At 42.2% G+C, this 15,276-nt stretch overlaps 1 protein-coding gene across 6 annotated transcripts in view; it reads right to left on the reverse strand.

The window, feature by feature from the left end:
- Nucleotides 1-8,956: 8,956 nt before the first annotated feature.
- The window catches only part of LOC143280661 (ras-related protein Rab-3-like), a 61,629-nt gene continuing 55,309 nt past the window's right edge, over nt 8,957-15,276 (reverse strand). For 3 of the 6 annotated variants that reach the window (XM_076585389.1, XM_076585390.1, XM_076585392.1), the window contains 2 exons: nt 13,724-13,848; nt 8,961-9,454 (listed from right to left, as the gene is read on the reverse strand). In XM_076585389.1, coding sequence (XP_076441504.1) covers nt 9,264-9,454; nt 13,724-13,848 — 316 coding nt within the window. In that variant the 3' untranslated portion in view covers nt 8,961-9,263. Of the gene's footprint in view, nt 9,455-13,723; nt 13,849-15,276 lie in introns of all 6 variants that reach the window. The other 3 variants (XM_076585393.1, XM_076585394.1, XM_076585391.1) reach the window with 2 other exon arrangements.

Here is a 15,276-nt window from a genome sequence, read left to right on the forward strand (position 1 = left end):
GCACACAAAAGCCAGGCACTGTCAGTTGAATTGACTTTATTTGTCCATGATGATACTCTACACATTCAGTGATTATTTTCAATGCACAGTCAGTACAATCTAACTAGCAGAAGAAAAAAAAAGGCGTGATACTTTCCAAAAATTACAGGAGCCAAAAAATGAGGGTAACCCTAATCAATACCCTTTTTCACGTCCCCTCTCCCTATAACGTAACTGTGACATATAAAGCACACCATTAATGTACAATACTGGAACAGAAACCTGTCCCCTTTCTTTCATGGCTAAACTGTTACATAGGGATTATCATGTAATGTACTCAAACACAATACTGATACAATGAACCATTCCAGTCTCTACCTACCAAGGAATGCTTCCATTCTAACCAGCCTGTAACATTCAGAATGATACCTGAATATTATGGAAATGACAAACAACTGAAATAATTACCAATAAATATTCAAAAGATTCAACAATAAAATTTCACATACTGACAAGAGTATTTTTCTTTCTCTTACGTGACAGATTATTTGGTGGTGGTGTCATTTGTTTTTCTTTTTTCTTTTTTGTTTTGTTGTTGTTGATGTTTTATGGCAAACCCCCCCATTTTTTTTGCTACTTTAAATCTGATCACAGAGAAAACATCTTCGCATAAGACACAAGATCACACTTCAAATCATATAAATCTTGACCTTAGAAACTGCAATGTCCAGAAGGAAAATCTTAGAGCCTTAGGGTCTGTGCCAGAGATGAAGACTTGTGAACTAAAAAAACAAAGTCAACAAGGTTATTCATAATGTTTCTGAAAGTTTGGGCGTGCTCGTTTGTATGCATATGCATGTTTTTCCTGCCCATTTATTCCTAGTACATTCTTAAAGTTAGTCACTTTGAAGAGGGCTTGCTTTGTCTGAGATAGTCATTCAGGCGTGCTGCAAACAGGTGGGATCAAAAACTCCTTTTATAGATGACCTAAAACAGTTACACACATCCACAGATAAATCACCAGTTTTCTATTGACAAACAGCACCTACATTTGGTGCTGTCTCCACATCTACCCGCTCAATCAACACACAAAACAACTACCAAAGAAAGAGAAAGTGTCATGGAGAGGGAAAAGCAAAGCTACACATTGCACTAGTCGTCATCAAACAGTTAGGATAAAATTTCCAAGGAAAATTCAAACTAGAAGTAGTTCCAAGGGGAAAAAAAGAAGAAAAAAGTTCCTCATACACTTATATGTTACAGAGCACTCTGTTATGTATTGAAGTACATACTTGTTATCAGAAATGTTAACACATGTTTCAATCCAACATCACAGTGTAAGCAAAGAAACCATTCTGACTAACACACACACACACACACACATGCACGCGAGCACGCACCCACACATACACTAAAGAAACAATCTTTTAAACAGTCACACCTAACAAAATCTCAGGAAATATGCTCCAATACACTGACACAGAAATACACATCAACAATTCGTTACTCATGTTTTGGTCACACACACACAATCAAAAGCTACTTTTCACATCTTTCCAAAAGAGCAACATATTTTTTTTCACGCCCATATCATCATCATCATCCCCTATACGTCTACATTGTCAGTCTGAAAGTTAATACAGAGCCGCATACATTTAAACACTTTCACCGCCATGATACATACCTGCCTACCAACATCACAAGGTCAAGAGGAATGTTCACCACAGAACAGGCAAAAGGACACCTGCAGCCCCTAACAACTCACTCTCACACATCCCCTCAATTCCAACCACAGCACAAGGAATGTGTGGATCACTGTTTGAATGAAAACACATCACAATGCGTCACTTGTCTGGTCTTACGCACCCAGAACACATCAATAAAGCAACACACCCAGAACACATCAACAAAACAACACACTGAGAACGTCAACAAAACATCACACCCAGAACAACACACCCAGAACATCAACACACCCAGAACACATCAACAAAGCAACACACCCTGATCACATAAAAAAATTTTTTTAAAAACACTCAGAACAAACAACACACCCAGAACATATCAACAAAACAACACGCCCGGAACAAATCAACAAAACAACATACCCAGAACACATAATCAAAACAACAACACTTCATCAAAACACACTCAGAACTCATCATCAAAACAATACATACAGAACACATCAACAAAACAACACACCCAGAACACATCAACAAAAAACACACCCAGAACACATCAACAAAAAACACACCCAGAACACATCAACAAAACAATACACCCTGAACACATCAAAGCAACACACCCAGTTCACATCAACAAAGCAACACACCAGAACACATCAACAAAGCAACACACCCAGAACACATCAACAAAACAACACACCCAGAACACATCATCAAAAAAAACAACAACAAAAAAAAACCAGACCCAGAACACATCAAAGCAACACACCCAGAACATAACAACAAAAACCATTTGTGACAGACCAAGGAATAAATATGCAATAAGATACGGATTCAATACACAATGATACCAACTTTGACAGTGCCGTTATCTTTTAGTTTTACTGTCTAAAAAACAAACCACAGCCGACTGTAAACCACACACATCTAAAACAAAGAGACTGACAGATTGAAAAGTGTTGTTTTTTGTTTTTGTTTTTTCTGCTCAAGAAGTTTTACTGAAATGCTATAATCGACACTGCTACGTGAATTAACAGACTGAATAACCTTTCTACTCACAAGAAGGTACAGTATTATCCGCTCAGGTCCATGTTTATAACATGCTCCACCAAAAGTGAAAGGAAACTCTTCATCTCTCATTCAACACGTACATACAAATGTCTCAACATACTGACATCTTCATATCTTGAAATGGTATTGCTGAAAGATAAATAATCAAATTACGCATGGTAACAGGCGTGAAATATGACAACATAACGTACAGAGGAAAACAAACATTACAACAAAAACATGAATTGTCAACAGAAGACGGGCGCAATAGCCGAATGGTTAAAGCGTTGGACTGTCAATCTGAGGGTCCCGGGTTCGAATCACGGTGACGGCGCCTGGTGGGTAAAGGGTGGAGATTTTGACGATCTCCCAGGTCAACATATGTGCCTGAACCCCCTTCGTGTGTATATGCAAGCAGAAGATCAAATACGCACGTTAAAGATCCTGTAATCCATGTCAGCGTTCGGTGGGTTATGAAACAAGAACATACCCAGCATGCACACCCCCGAAAACGGAGTATGGCTGCCTACATGGCGGGGTAAAAACGGTCATACACGTAAAAGCCAAGCCCACTCGTGTGCATATGAGTGAACGCAGAAGAAGAAGAAGAAGAAGTCAACAGAAGAGAAAGACAGGCTGACGAGGCATTATGCACACTGGTCATGTTTCTTTCCAATCCCTAAAGAAATTCTTCGTAATTTCTACCTACTCTATAAGCATGCTCCATATACTCCTTTAACGCCTGCTGACCTTGCTGCTCCATGTCTTGGGGGTCTCCACCGGCACAGGACTTCTTTGTGACGTTACGTCACACAATCTCTGGAATGGTTTTTTTTGGCAGATCGACTTAGAAAACTAAGATCCTTCCCAACTGTCAGTTCATGTTTTCCTCTCCTTTACGACCTACGGGAGTCACTGTGAAGAAGAGCCCACTGTCCAAGACTGCCCTTTTCCATCATGCTGTCATCTCCAGTGTTAATTGCTGTCACGCAAGGTCTTCATGCATGAATATAGTCATAATCCGGTTGGTGTAACGGCAATCTTCAACTAAACCCTCTGTGTGTGTGTGTGTGTGTGTGTGTGTGTGTGTGTTCTACACTTGTGCACACATGCACATGCAAATGATTATGTCACAGGTGCTAATCTTCATATGGCTCAAGATATACTGTGACAAAAACACAGGAATGATTTATGCACATTTTTTCCTTTTTTTTTTTTTTTAAAGGAATTTCCTTATCAAGTAGCATTTAGAATTTATGTCTTATTCTAAACAAGTAAATGTTTTACCAGTGTTGATATTCTTTTTGCTATTGTAACAATTAACAGTTTTTATATTAACATTGATAACCTTTTTGCTGTTGTTACAATTTACAGTTTTCATATGCAACGTCAAAATGCAATAAATAAGCTTTTGTAATAAAACACAATAAACAATGAACGAGATTAATGCCAATGGAAAAAAAAAAACAAAACCTGTCATCCACAAAAATATACAAGAAGAGGGAAGTAACATCCTGAGGGGGAAACATGACAATAATCAAGTAGACATAATCAAAACAAAATCGTATTTTACAAAGTAAATGCAAAAGGTATCAAGATCACAGTTTAGCTGGTGGTTTTTACAGACACAAAAGCAGTCATATAAATCCCATACCAGATACAAAGCAAAGCCGAAAAAAAAAAAAACTTCAAACATCAAAGGGAATGCACTACCAGTTGCTTTATTTGTCTGACTGACTGACTGTTCCTATTCACACCCTGACTACCATCATTATAATTATGATAGAAATCAGGCAATGGCTATATCCCACTTCGGTTTCTTACCATAATCTCTGGTAATTCACTTTAGGTATATGCTACTTTATTTCATTTTTTTTTTCTGATAATTCAGCCTAGAGCAACATGAATTCATTTCCACACACACACACACGCACACCTATACCACCAATGTTCACTCACTTACAACCTCTGCAAATGAAGAAGAAAAACTCCTCAGATTGAAAGAGTGTCCTTAAATGTAACACTACACATGCAGACACAAACTGCAGCATCTGAGACAGCATTACACATGCAACATGTGAGAACAGTCGTTTGACCATCTGTCACAAATAAAGCTGAACAAAAACAATACGGTGTGTTTCCTATCACCATGAAGGTACACTGATGTAACATCTCTCAATGTATGCAAGGTAAAGTGAGGAAAGCACCACACACACACACACACACACACACAAGTTTACATATGCATGCATTCACTCACACACACAAACATGCCCATACTCACAAGACCTTCAACATTGCACATCAACGTTATATTCATGGAACACCAACACAATTTTGCCTTTTATTCTGAACCAACCAGATCAAACATAAACTGAGAAATGTAAATTAAAACATTTGGGTAAACAAGCAGTCATTGTGCTAAAAGTATCCAGAAAAGGAAGTTTGGAAAGGAAGCCCCTGCAAATAAATCAACATAAATAAACCACAAACACTGAATTACAAACAATGTTCAGAAATAGTTTTGCCGGAAACATCTAACTAATGTATGTGGTTCAAAGTTTCAACATGTGTTGTTGGAAATCTTTAAGACAATGGTGGTTTTATGAGAAACATTTCACCACACACACAGTTAATTAAGTTTGGTGCTTTTTTTTTTTTAACATATTGCAAAATGGAGATTGCACTAGTTGGGTCACGGTTAAGTATGTGTAATTAAATGGAGATTTATTTTGTACTCTGATTCAGATTCTTCTGCTATGGACCTGGAATGCCATGCGAGGGAATGTCACGTGTTATTTTGTGCCTGGATGTAAATGTTCATGCACCCAGATCCCCACTCCTCTCCCTTTAAAATTCAACACTCATCAACTGGAATGGCTCGTCCATCCTGCTTGACAAACAAGCTAATAACAAACATGGCCAGCAAAACGTGAGACAGAGGAAGAAAACAGAGACCTCAGTGGTGTCATAGTGGAGATTCAACGTGGGATTTGGGGGTGGGCGAGAGAAGAAAAAACTGAACTGCTGTACCACAACTGTAGGATAAAAGGAGCAAACAACAAAGGTGGTGGGGGGTTAAAAAAAAACAAAAAAAAACAAAAAACTGCTATTATGGCCAGTTTCTGTGTCCCTCTTACTCCTTGCTCAATGCAAGTGAGATCCAACAGACGCGAGTATTTCAACATCCACACAACACACACACAGAGTGAGGATAACACTGAATCCTTCCACAAGAGCAAAGGAAAAATATCTATGCTGATACATCAATATGCGTAGACAGGTATAATCAATGTATGTAGCATAATCTCCTTTGACATGTTTTTCCCCCCCTCTTGAAAATAAGACAAATATTTCAAAGATATCCACCTTGTAAAAAAAAAAAAAGAATATTCTTGGAGGGGGTGGGGTGGGGGCCCAGGTTTTTGTTGTTGTTTTTTTTAAATCAAATAAATATTTTTATTAGATTTGACATTATGGTAAACATACAGCCATGCAATAATAATATTAATGATAAATAATGATGCTTTCATTTATTTTCAAACAGATGTAAACAAAGTTGCTTCCAACAAAAAGAGCAGGTCAGACTAATTATAGTGTTAAAACCCTGGTGTTTCTCTTCTGCATGGCTTTGTTCCAATGGTATGGTTCGTAACTGGTCCCTTCCTGGGTTGACCCAACACCTAAATGACTGGGAAAACATGAATCTAAAACACACACACACACACACACACACACACATGTACTAACAACACCTATGTTATAAATTCATCATCACCCCATTTCAAACCAACCCCTTTATGGTGATGAACTGGAAAAAAAAAAAAAGAAAAAAAAAAGAAAAAATATTCACAAAGACATAGTCACCGATACAAAAAAAAAAAAAAAAGAAGCGCAAACTGTTACTGGTGTGTGTCATGTGACGATGACGCACAAACAAGTGTGATAAACTGGTTCTGACTTGTTGGAACCAGACACATTCTGGTTTCATGGCTTCAGGGACCACGCCGTGCCATCCAAGCAATCACGCTCTCTCCTTCCTTCGCTCCATCACCCCAGCAGCCATTTCTGACAATGCACACCAAGCTAAGAGCCAGTCAAACACAATGAAGATGACAGACCAGAAAGAAACCCCCTTTCACAACAACCAACCAACCAACCATGCAGGCAGGCAGATCGTGGATCTCAGCCACATCCGTACCTGTCATCATGCACACAGCTTTTTCAAACCCTTGTAATGCAAATCCTCCAGTTTATTCTTGGAGCTCATGGCTAAGAGTGTAAGGTTTAAACTGGCAGCTTCTCCATGCAAGGGCAATCTTATCTCATCATGTCCACTGTCTTGGTGCTTTGGTTGGTTCACCTGTGTGTTTACCCAAGCTAGATCTTCTCCACACGCACAGAAAAATGGCAAGCACTGTGCAGTCTCCTTGTGAATTAACTACACTGATTTTTGCTGTGTGGAACACTGTCAGTATGGATAAACTGTGGTCATCAGAGCATGTTTAAATGGAACGCTTTTCATACCACCTGACTAGACTCCCTTTTTATGCAGAGTAACAGCATTGCTTTCATGTTTGGTTGAGTGTTTGCGTAGGGTTATCACGGCATCAAGACAAACAAAACAGAGCTGTAGATGAAACAGAAACACAAGGAGAAAGAAGAAGAAGCTCCCGCCCACATCTCGGACCAGCGCTGTGTCAGGGACCTCTTCTCACCGCTCCCTGCCACGCCAAACCTGACACAACAGTAACAACAACAACAACAACAAGACCATCCCTCAGGTTTCAGCAGTCACACAGACTTCCAGACAATGGCTGTGGGTTTGGGCACCTTCAGCCACCTACCCCCCTCAACCCCGCCACACCCCCACACCAAGTGCTAGGGCTTCCCCTCTCTCTCAACTGCACAGAGCTCATCTGACTTCCCCCCGCCACCATCCACATCATCTCATCACGCAACACCCAAACAGGCACTTCACTCATTCTCCATCAGTCTAAAAAAAAACCCCTCCACCCCCTCCTCCCCACCCCATCCAACCATCTCTCTTAGCTGTGTAGTAAAATGTGTGTATCTTTCATCCCCCCCACCCCCACCCAAACAGGTACACGTTGTTATATCTGATGTTACTTATCCCAAGAGATCCCAGTCATACCATCCTCATGCTTTTCGCTTCCACCCCTCCCATGTTCACATCAAATGAACACCCCGTCGTCCCACCACCACCATCCCCCCCCACCCCCCTCCCTCCCGCCCCATCTCAGCGTTCACTCCATGCCCCTACCTCCATTTCACACACACACACACCTTCACATAAAATTCACACGCATATATATATGGTACTTTCCCCACCTCCCTCTCCTCAAACATCACCTCAAGTGCTCCTCACACAAAATCCTCAACATCGCTTTCAATCCTTCATCAGCCATCTTTAAGTGATTCTCACAGACAAAACTCCGCACAGCTTCCTACCCCCCCTTCCCCCACCCCCCACACCACCCATCCCCCTCCGTCCCATCACTCAACATATATAAACCAAATCCCCCATATAGTCTTTACCCTCTCCCTCACTCTCCAAACCTTACCACCAATCCCCCCCCCCCCCCCCCCCGCTCCCCTATGTTTGTCTTCATCCCCAGGCCGCCTGCTCATCCTCAGGTTTGCACCTAATTTCATCCCTTCTACTGCTAATATTCCCATGAAATCTCCCCCCCCCCCCCCCAAAAAAAAAGTGTCTTAACCACCACCAGAGATCAGGCTGGGTTCAATAGACAATAGGTCATATGACCGGAAGAACATAAAATCAATAGGTCATTTTGAAAATCAATAGGTCAAATATCACTTTCAGTCTTCCCCTGGAACTGCACTCGGTTAATGCAAAAGTGGGAACGCCAATTCTTCTCGCCGAAGCTCGCGAAAGGCAGCCATAAAGATTCGTTTCGTTTCGGATTTCGTTTCGTCACGGATCCGTATTTTAATAAACCAGTTTATAGTCGTTTCCTGTAGGAGCAGACGACAAAGCGATCGCGATCGTTAAAGAGAGAGAGAGAGAGAGAGAGAGAGATGGTTACTTTGGTTGACCGACTGGTCATAAAAACAACAAGTCATGTGACCTGGCAACTTGAAAAAAAAAAACAATAGGTCATTTCAAAATTAAATGCGTCAATGACCGATGACCGATGTCGAACCTGATCCCTGCACCACCATCACCACAACAACCCCCCCCCCCCACCCCCCCCCCGCCCCCTCCCAAAACATCCCTATCCTCCACCCTCCTCACCAGCGTTCTATTACATCCACACTGCAACGGGCAGAGGGAACAGAACAAACCAGTCACCATCATCCACAATACTTTTTTTTTTTCCTCGCAAGAGGGCAGGGGAGAGGAAGGGAAAGAGGAGAGAGAACCCATCTCCGTTCCTGCACCCCTCGTCCCCCCTAAAAAAAAAAAAAAAAAAAAAAAAAGAAAGAAAATAAAAGAATCCAACAGCAGCAGCAGCAGCGGCATGCCCGACGATTGCCAAGAAGCAGCCCTGGTCCTCGCGGTCAACAGGCGCAGCTGCTGCTCTGCATGTTGGGGTTCTCTGTCAGGCGGGTGGCCTTGGCCGTGCTGGACACCAGGGTCGGGTCCGAATCCAGCGACTCCGACATCTTGTCGCAGATGATGTCCACCAGCCGCTCAAACACCGCCTTGACGTTGATGTTCTCCTTGGCAGACGTCTCGAAGAACTCGAGGCCTGTCAACGCCAGCAGGATGGATATGTAACCCCAGTGACACTACTGTATGCTGCAACCTCAACCCCACCAATAGTACTGTAAGCTACACACCTCAACCCCACCAATAGTACTGTAAGCTACAACCTCAACCCCACCAATAGCACTGTAAGCTATAACATCTACCCCACCAATAATACTGTAAGCTACAACCTCAACCTGTACCCCACCAATAATACTGTAAGCTAAAAAGCTACAAACTCTACCCCACCAATATTGCAGTAAACTACAACCTCTACCCCACCAATAATGCTGTAAGCAACAACCTCAGTTCCACAACTAATACTGTAAGCTACAATGTCTACCCCACCAATGATACTGTAAACTACAACCTCTACCCCATCAATAATGCTCTAAACTACAAACTTCACTCCACAAATAACGCTACAAGCCTCCATCTCAACTTTGTGTGAGCATGTTTCTGATGCTTTGTTCATAATTATGGTTGAATGTGAAGCACACTAATATAAGACAGTGTCTTTCATAATCATCAAATCTGTGTCTTAAAACATGTGACTGTGCCAGGCACAGAACATACTTTCATTATTATCATGTCCTGAAGATTTTAACTGAGAAGTTGAAAGCCTCAAATATAAACTGACAAAGTGTTATTTTCTTTAAAATGCAAGTGAGTTTGGCCTTCGCCACCAAGGGGGACCTTAGCTGCCACCAGAAACCTCTTTGATATCAATATGAATTATTCCTCCAATCATGATAAATACACTTCTATGTCAACAAGAATCATTCCTCCGCTATGATAAACAGACATGCAATGGACAATGACATTTTCAGTCTAAAATCTGATGTAATGATACATAAAGCAGTCTGAAAAGCACATTTCAGATAGGTCTCATCAAACATGTTACAGAATAAACGAATAGTCTTGCACATTATATGTTCATCCTCTGTGAATTCAGACATATGAGAAATACTCAAGCTTGGACATAACTAGATGCAAGTTTTAGAGAAAAAAAAATTGCAACTGAAACAAACGTACTGAGACAAACTTTAAACTAATACAGTACCTACAAACCACACAACAGATACATCCATGTTAGCAAAAATACCACAGCAGCCGTAAATCAATCGTAAATCAATCCAAACGATTGCCAACTAATGAACTATGTGAAGAAATATGGATAAATAAATAAGGTCAACTCAAGGATTAAAAACTGCTTACTACACAGCTGCATTATTGATTACCACACAGAGAAAATGACATAACAGCATAACACAATAATTCACAATGCAGACAACTGACCAACATCTTCCAAAGTGTCACGTAAAAAAAGACAACACTGCGAATAATAAACACTTTTCAAGCCACATTAATGTTATAAAACAGATGAATATAAACATGTGACTCTGCTCATCATTTAAGCTAATACGGAAACAGCATAACTGATAAATGTTAATCATCAATTTGGAACTTCTATTTGTCCCTTAGAATCGTTACAGATGGGCTGAAATAATATTCACTTTAATGATGGAACACAGATGAATAACTGTTCATGCAATCCCAAACATTCATACATCTGTTAAAAAAGAAAAGAACTTTTAAAAGTGAGGAACCCAATAATCAAAGGAAATCAGGTGCTATGACACTGAAAACGGGATTAAGGGTAAATTACACAACTGATATTATCAAAAACATCAAGTGCATCAAAACAGCATCATCATTCTAAAATATCATAATGTAACCTTTTAAAGAACCCCGCACTGTCTTGCAAATCATTTCAAAGTAGTGTTCTGTACAGGAGTACCTGACCAAAAAAGATAGTAAGAGTTCATGAATGAAGGAATATAAGTAAACAAAAACAAAAAAGCAAATAAACACTGATAGAAGACAATGCAAACATAAAAAAAAAATAATAATAAGCACAACCCCTTCTCTTCAATAAGCAACAACATGAACACACAGTTTAGCTGCTACAACCACCACCAATGAAAAAAAAACAACAACTGCTAACAAAGAAAACCAGCTAATGTTGCTGTATTCATGAACACATCCAGACTGCACACTCACAACACACACACACACACATAAACACAACATGCATTGTAGCCAGGCTCTGAAATCACACAACAAACCAGCGTACTCCAATCACAAAATGCAGGTCACACATCTAGTACACACACACACACACACACACACACACACACACACAGCGATGTGAGAGGGACTGAATCAAAAAAGTGTACTGTAGCCAGGATGGGGAGTGTGTGTGGGGAAGGAAGGACAGGGGCTGTGAAAGCCCCCTGGTGTGACGGGAAGGTGATACCACATGGGGGTTCTGGGGCTGTGAAAGCCCCCTGGTGTGACGGGAAGGTGATACCACATGGGGGTTCTGGGGGTGGAAAGCCCCCTGGTGTGACAGGAAGGTGATACCACATGGGGGTTCTGGGGCTGTGAAAGGCCCCTGGTGTGAGGGGAAGGTGATACCGCATGGGGGTTCTGGGGCTGTGAAAGCCCCCTGGTGTGATGGGAAGGTGATACCACATGGGGGTTCTGGGGGTGGAAAGGCCCCTGGTGTGATGGGAAGGTGATACCACATGGGGGTTCTGGGGCTGTGAAAGCCCCCTGGTGTGATGGGAAGGTGATACCACATGGGGGTTCTGGGGCTGTGAAAGGCCCCTGGTGTGACGGGAAGGTGATACCACATGGGGGTTCTGGGGCTGTGAAAGCCCCCTGGTGTGACGGGAAGGTGATACCACATGGGGGTTCTGGGGCTGTGAAAGGCCCCTGGTGTGATGGGAAGGTGATACCACATGGGGGTTCTGGGGGTGGAAAGGCCCCTGGTGTGATGGGAAGGTGATACCACATGGGGGTTCTGGGGGTGGAAAGGCCCCTGGAGCTGACAAAAAAACTGTTTGCAATCCCCAGTAACAGTACAGGAATCACAAATGTTTCACAGCTCTGCAGTGGTCAAAATTAACTTCTTCTTTTTTTTAAACTCATAATGACACATAAAAATACACAAATGAAAGAACAGTGTTTCCTATAAACCTAAAATCTGGAATAAAACAGAACATATTTTCTGCTCGTAATGGAGATGAATTTTTTGGGTACTTTTGGATATAGATCCCATCTATCTAAATAACAGCCATTACCGCAGCCATCCAGTGTATCACCACTGACGTAATTTTAGCATAAAAACAGCACTGCCAAATGTTTCCGTTTATGTTGCATAAAGTGAGGAATGGCCCAAGTGGCAAGACAGGTACAGAGATTGTTCATGTGTGTGTGTGTGTGTGTGTGTGTGTGTGCGTGTGTGTGTGTGTGTGTGTGCATGCGTATGTGTGTGTGTGTGTGTGTTGAGTGTGCATGCAAACAGTGTGTGTGTGCGTATGTGTCTGTAGGTGTCTGTGTGGGATGGGAGTGCTCAAGTGCACATGTATACCACAGAGAGAGAAAGAGAGAGAGCGAGTGCATGCGTGTATTCCCTGTTAAAACCAGGTTTAGTGTGGAACACATATATTGGCACATCGGGCCAAAGGAACATCAGTATGCTCCCAAAGTCAGGAGTGAATCATTTATTGTTTGTTTGTTTTGTTGTTTTCAATTCAAAGCGTGTTTGTTTGTTCGTTTGTCTGTTGTTTTTTATTCACAGCTCGCTAGATTACATCTAAACAACTCAAAACTGAGTCCCAGATGGATCTAACTAACACATAATGTTTGGCGCGAGAGCTGCTTCCATCAACAAAGAACAGAGTAAAAACAGACCTTTCATAATCGGGACAGATGAAGAGTGTGGCAGTTTTTCTTTTCATTACATACATCGGCAGTAGCTTCTCGACAGCCTTTGTCGGCAACATCATACCTTAGTTTCACCCCCTTCCCTGTTTTCTCCCCAGATTTGCACGTATCTCAGGAATTGCATGTGCAGTTTTTCTGCAGTAGTCACCCCCAACTGACAGATGCTTTTCTTTTTTCTTGCTTTTTTTTTTTTTTTTTTTTTTTTTTTTTAAATGGAATGGAAAAGCTCATTTATGCATTTCCATGTTGCTCTCACATCCCTGCACACACACACACACACACACACACACACACACAACACAGATTTACACAGGCTCTGAAATCACAAAACTAACCAGTTTACACCAACCTACAAAATGCAGGTCACACACTAAGTCCACACACACACACACACACACACACACACACACATGGAAGGCAGAAGGGCATGCAGTCAGGGACACAGGTAAAAAGTAAGGTGCAGAGGGTCGGGTACCTAGCTGGTCAGCCAGCTGCTTTCCCCGGTCAGCAGACACCACCCGCTCATCCTCCAGGTCACACTTGTTGCCCACCAACACCACCTGGGCGTTGTCCCACGAGTACGTCTTGATCTGCGTGCACCTGAAACCACCACAACCCACACAAACACCACCCCACAGCCATTAACAAAGCAGCCCACAATGTTTGCGTCAAATCCAAGACAAAGCAGAAGACCAAAAAACATGCACACATCTGCCAGCGGAGCCATTATCAGCGCTACACTTCAACAGCTGGTATGACACCGGACCTGGAAACATTCACAGACACCTGCTGCCTTTCTACAATGAGTAGAACAGCAAGCTGGATCTGTTTAGAATGCTTTGCATTTCTGTCGTATAAAAACCTGTGACCAGAAGAAGAAAAAGTCAAATGATTGGTGAACAGGTGTGGTACATGAAGCTCAGAGACACATCACACACACCACGCACAGCGCACAAGTGAAAGAACCGAGCACACCATAGCCAGTTAAACCTGTGGAAAAGAGGCACACCTGCAGCAAGCAGCCTGCATGTTTCTGTGCTGTGGTGTTGGGTCAAGGTGGTGGGATTCCGAACATGCTGAAAACCAAGCATTGCCAGGCAGCAGGAGAACAAGCAGCACCAGGGAAACAGACGGAAACTGGGTGGACCTCCACATACCCCCTCTGACCACACATACCCTGTGGACAGCTATGTGGTGAGTGTCCTGTTGTGTGCAGCACTGGACACACAACCATGGGCTTTGCAGGGAGATCCCAGTTTCCTCCGTGTCCAGTAAAGCACCAGGTTAGAATGGGACACAAGCTTTGCATTCTTCTGTTGGTCCCTTGCCATGGTTATTTTTCTCGACCATACATATCCAGAATGTTTTATTCTGCTGTGTAGAGAATATAACTCAGTCTGGAATGAGACTGCATAATTATCGCATGCAAGATGAATTAAGCATTCTGAGATTTATCTAAACATTATGCGGTAGCAAAGATCAGTTCCACCTTTACAAACAGTTCCAGGAAAAGCAGAATGGTGGCTGACAAAGTCTGAGGTAACACTGCATGGCCAGTCTAAACACCTGCAGTCGGCACCTCTCCAGTGCTTTTAGAAACAAGAAATGAACTCAGGACATACACGGCAAGATCCAGCACTTGCAGTTCCCCCAAGGCCACAAAAAAACACAAAAGGGGAGTGTGGGGAAGATCTAGGGGAAAAAGGAGGAGTTTGTATTATACTCCATGTTTGGTGTTAAATATACTTACCATGTCAAACTGATGCAAACTAGGCCTATTGGTTTGCTCTGCTTGGCCAAATTTCGCGCGGCTAACAGTGAAAAGACGGGCCCACCCGCTCTCAGCCAATCAAACGCCTCTAAAAACTAGAAAAGTTCAATTTCCTCTGCAGTTTCCCTAACCTTTCTGTTCAGCTGCCATGACCTATCTCCCCAGTGTCTATACTCCCCCACCCCACCATGGCAAGAGTGTGGTCAGAAGAGCACAATGCACCCCAGCTTAAACAGCCCCTTCCAAACTCAGGGAAC

The sequence above is a fragment of the Babylonia areolata genome, chromosome 3 (assembly GCF_041734735.1).
Source record: "Babylonia areolata isolate BAREFJ2019XMU chromosome 3, ASM4173473v1, whole genome shotgun sequence".
NCBI classification, from domain to species: Eukaryota; Metazoa; Mollusca; class Gastropoda; order Neogastropoda; family Buccinidae; genus Babylonia; species Babylonia areolata.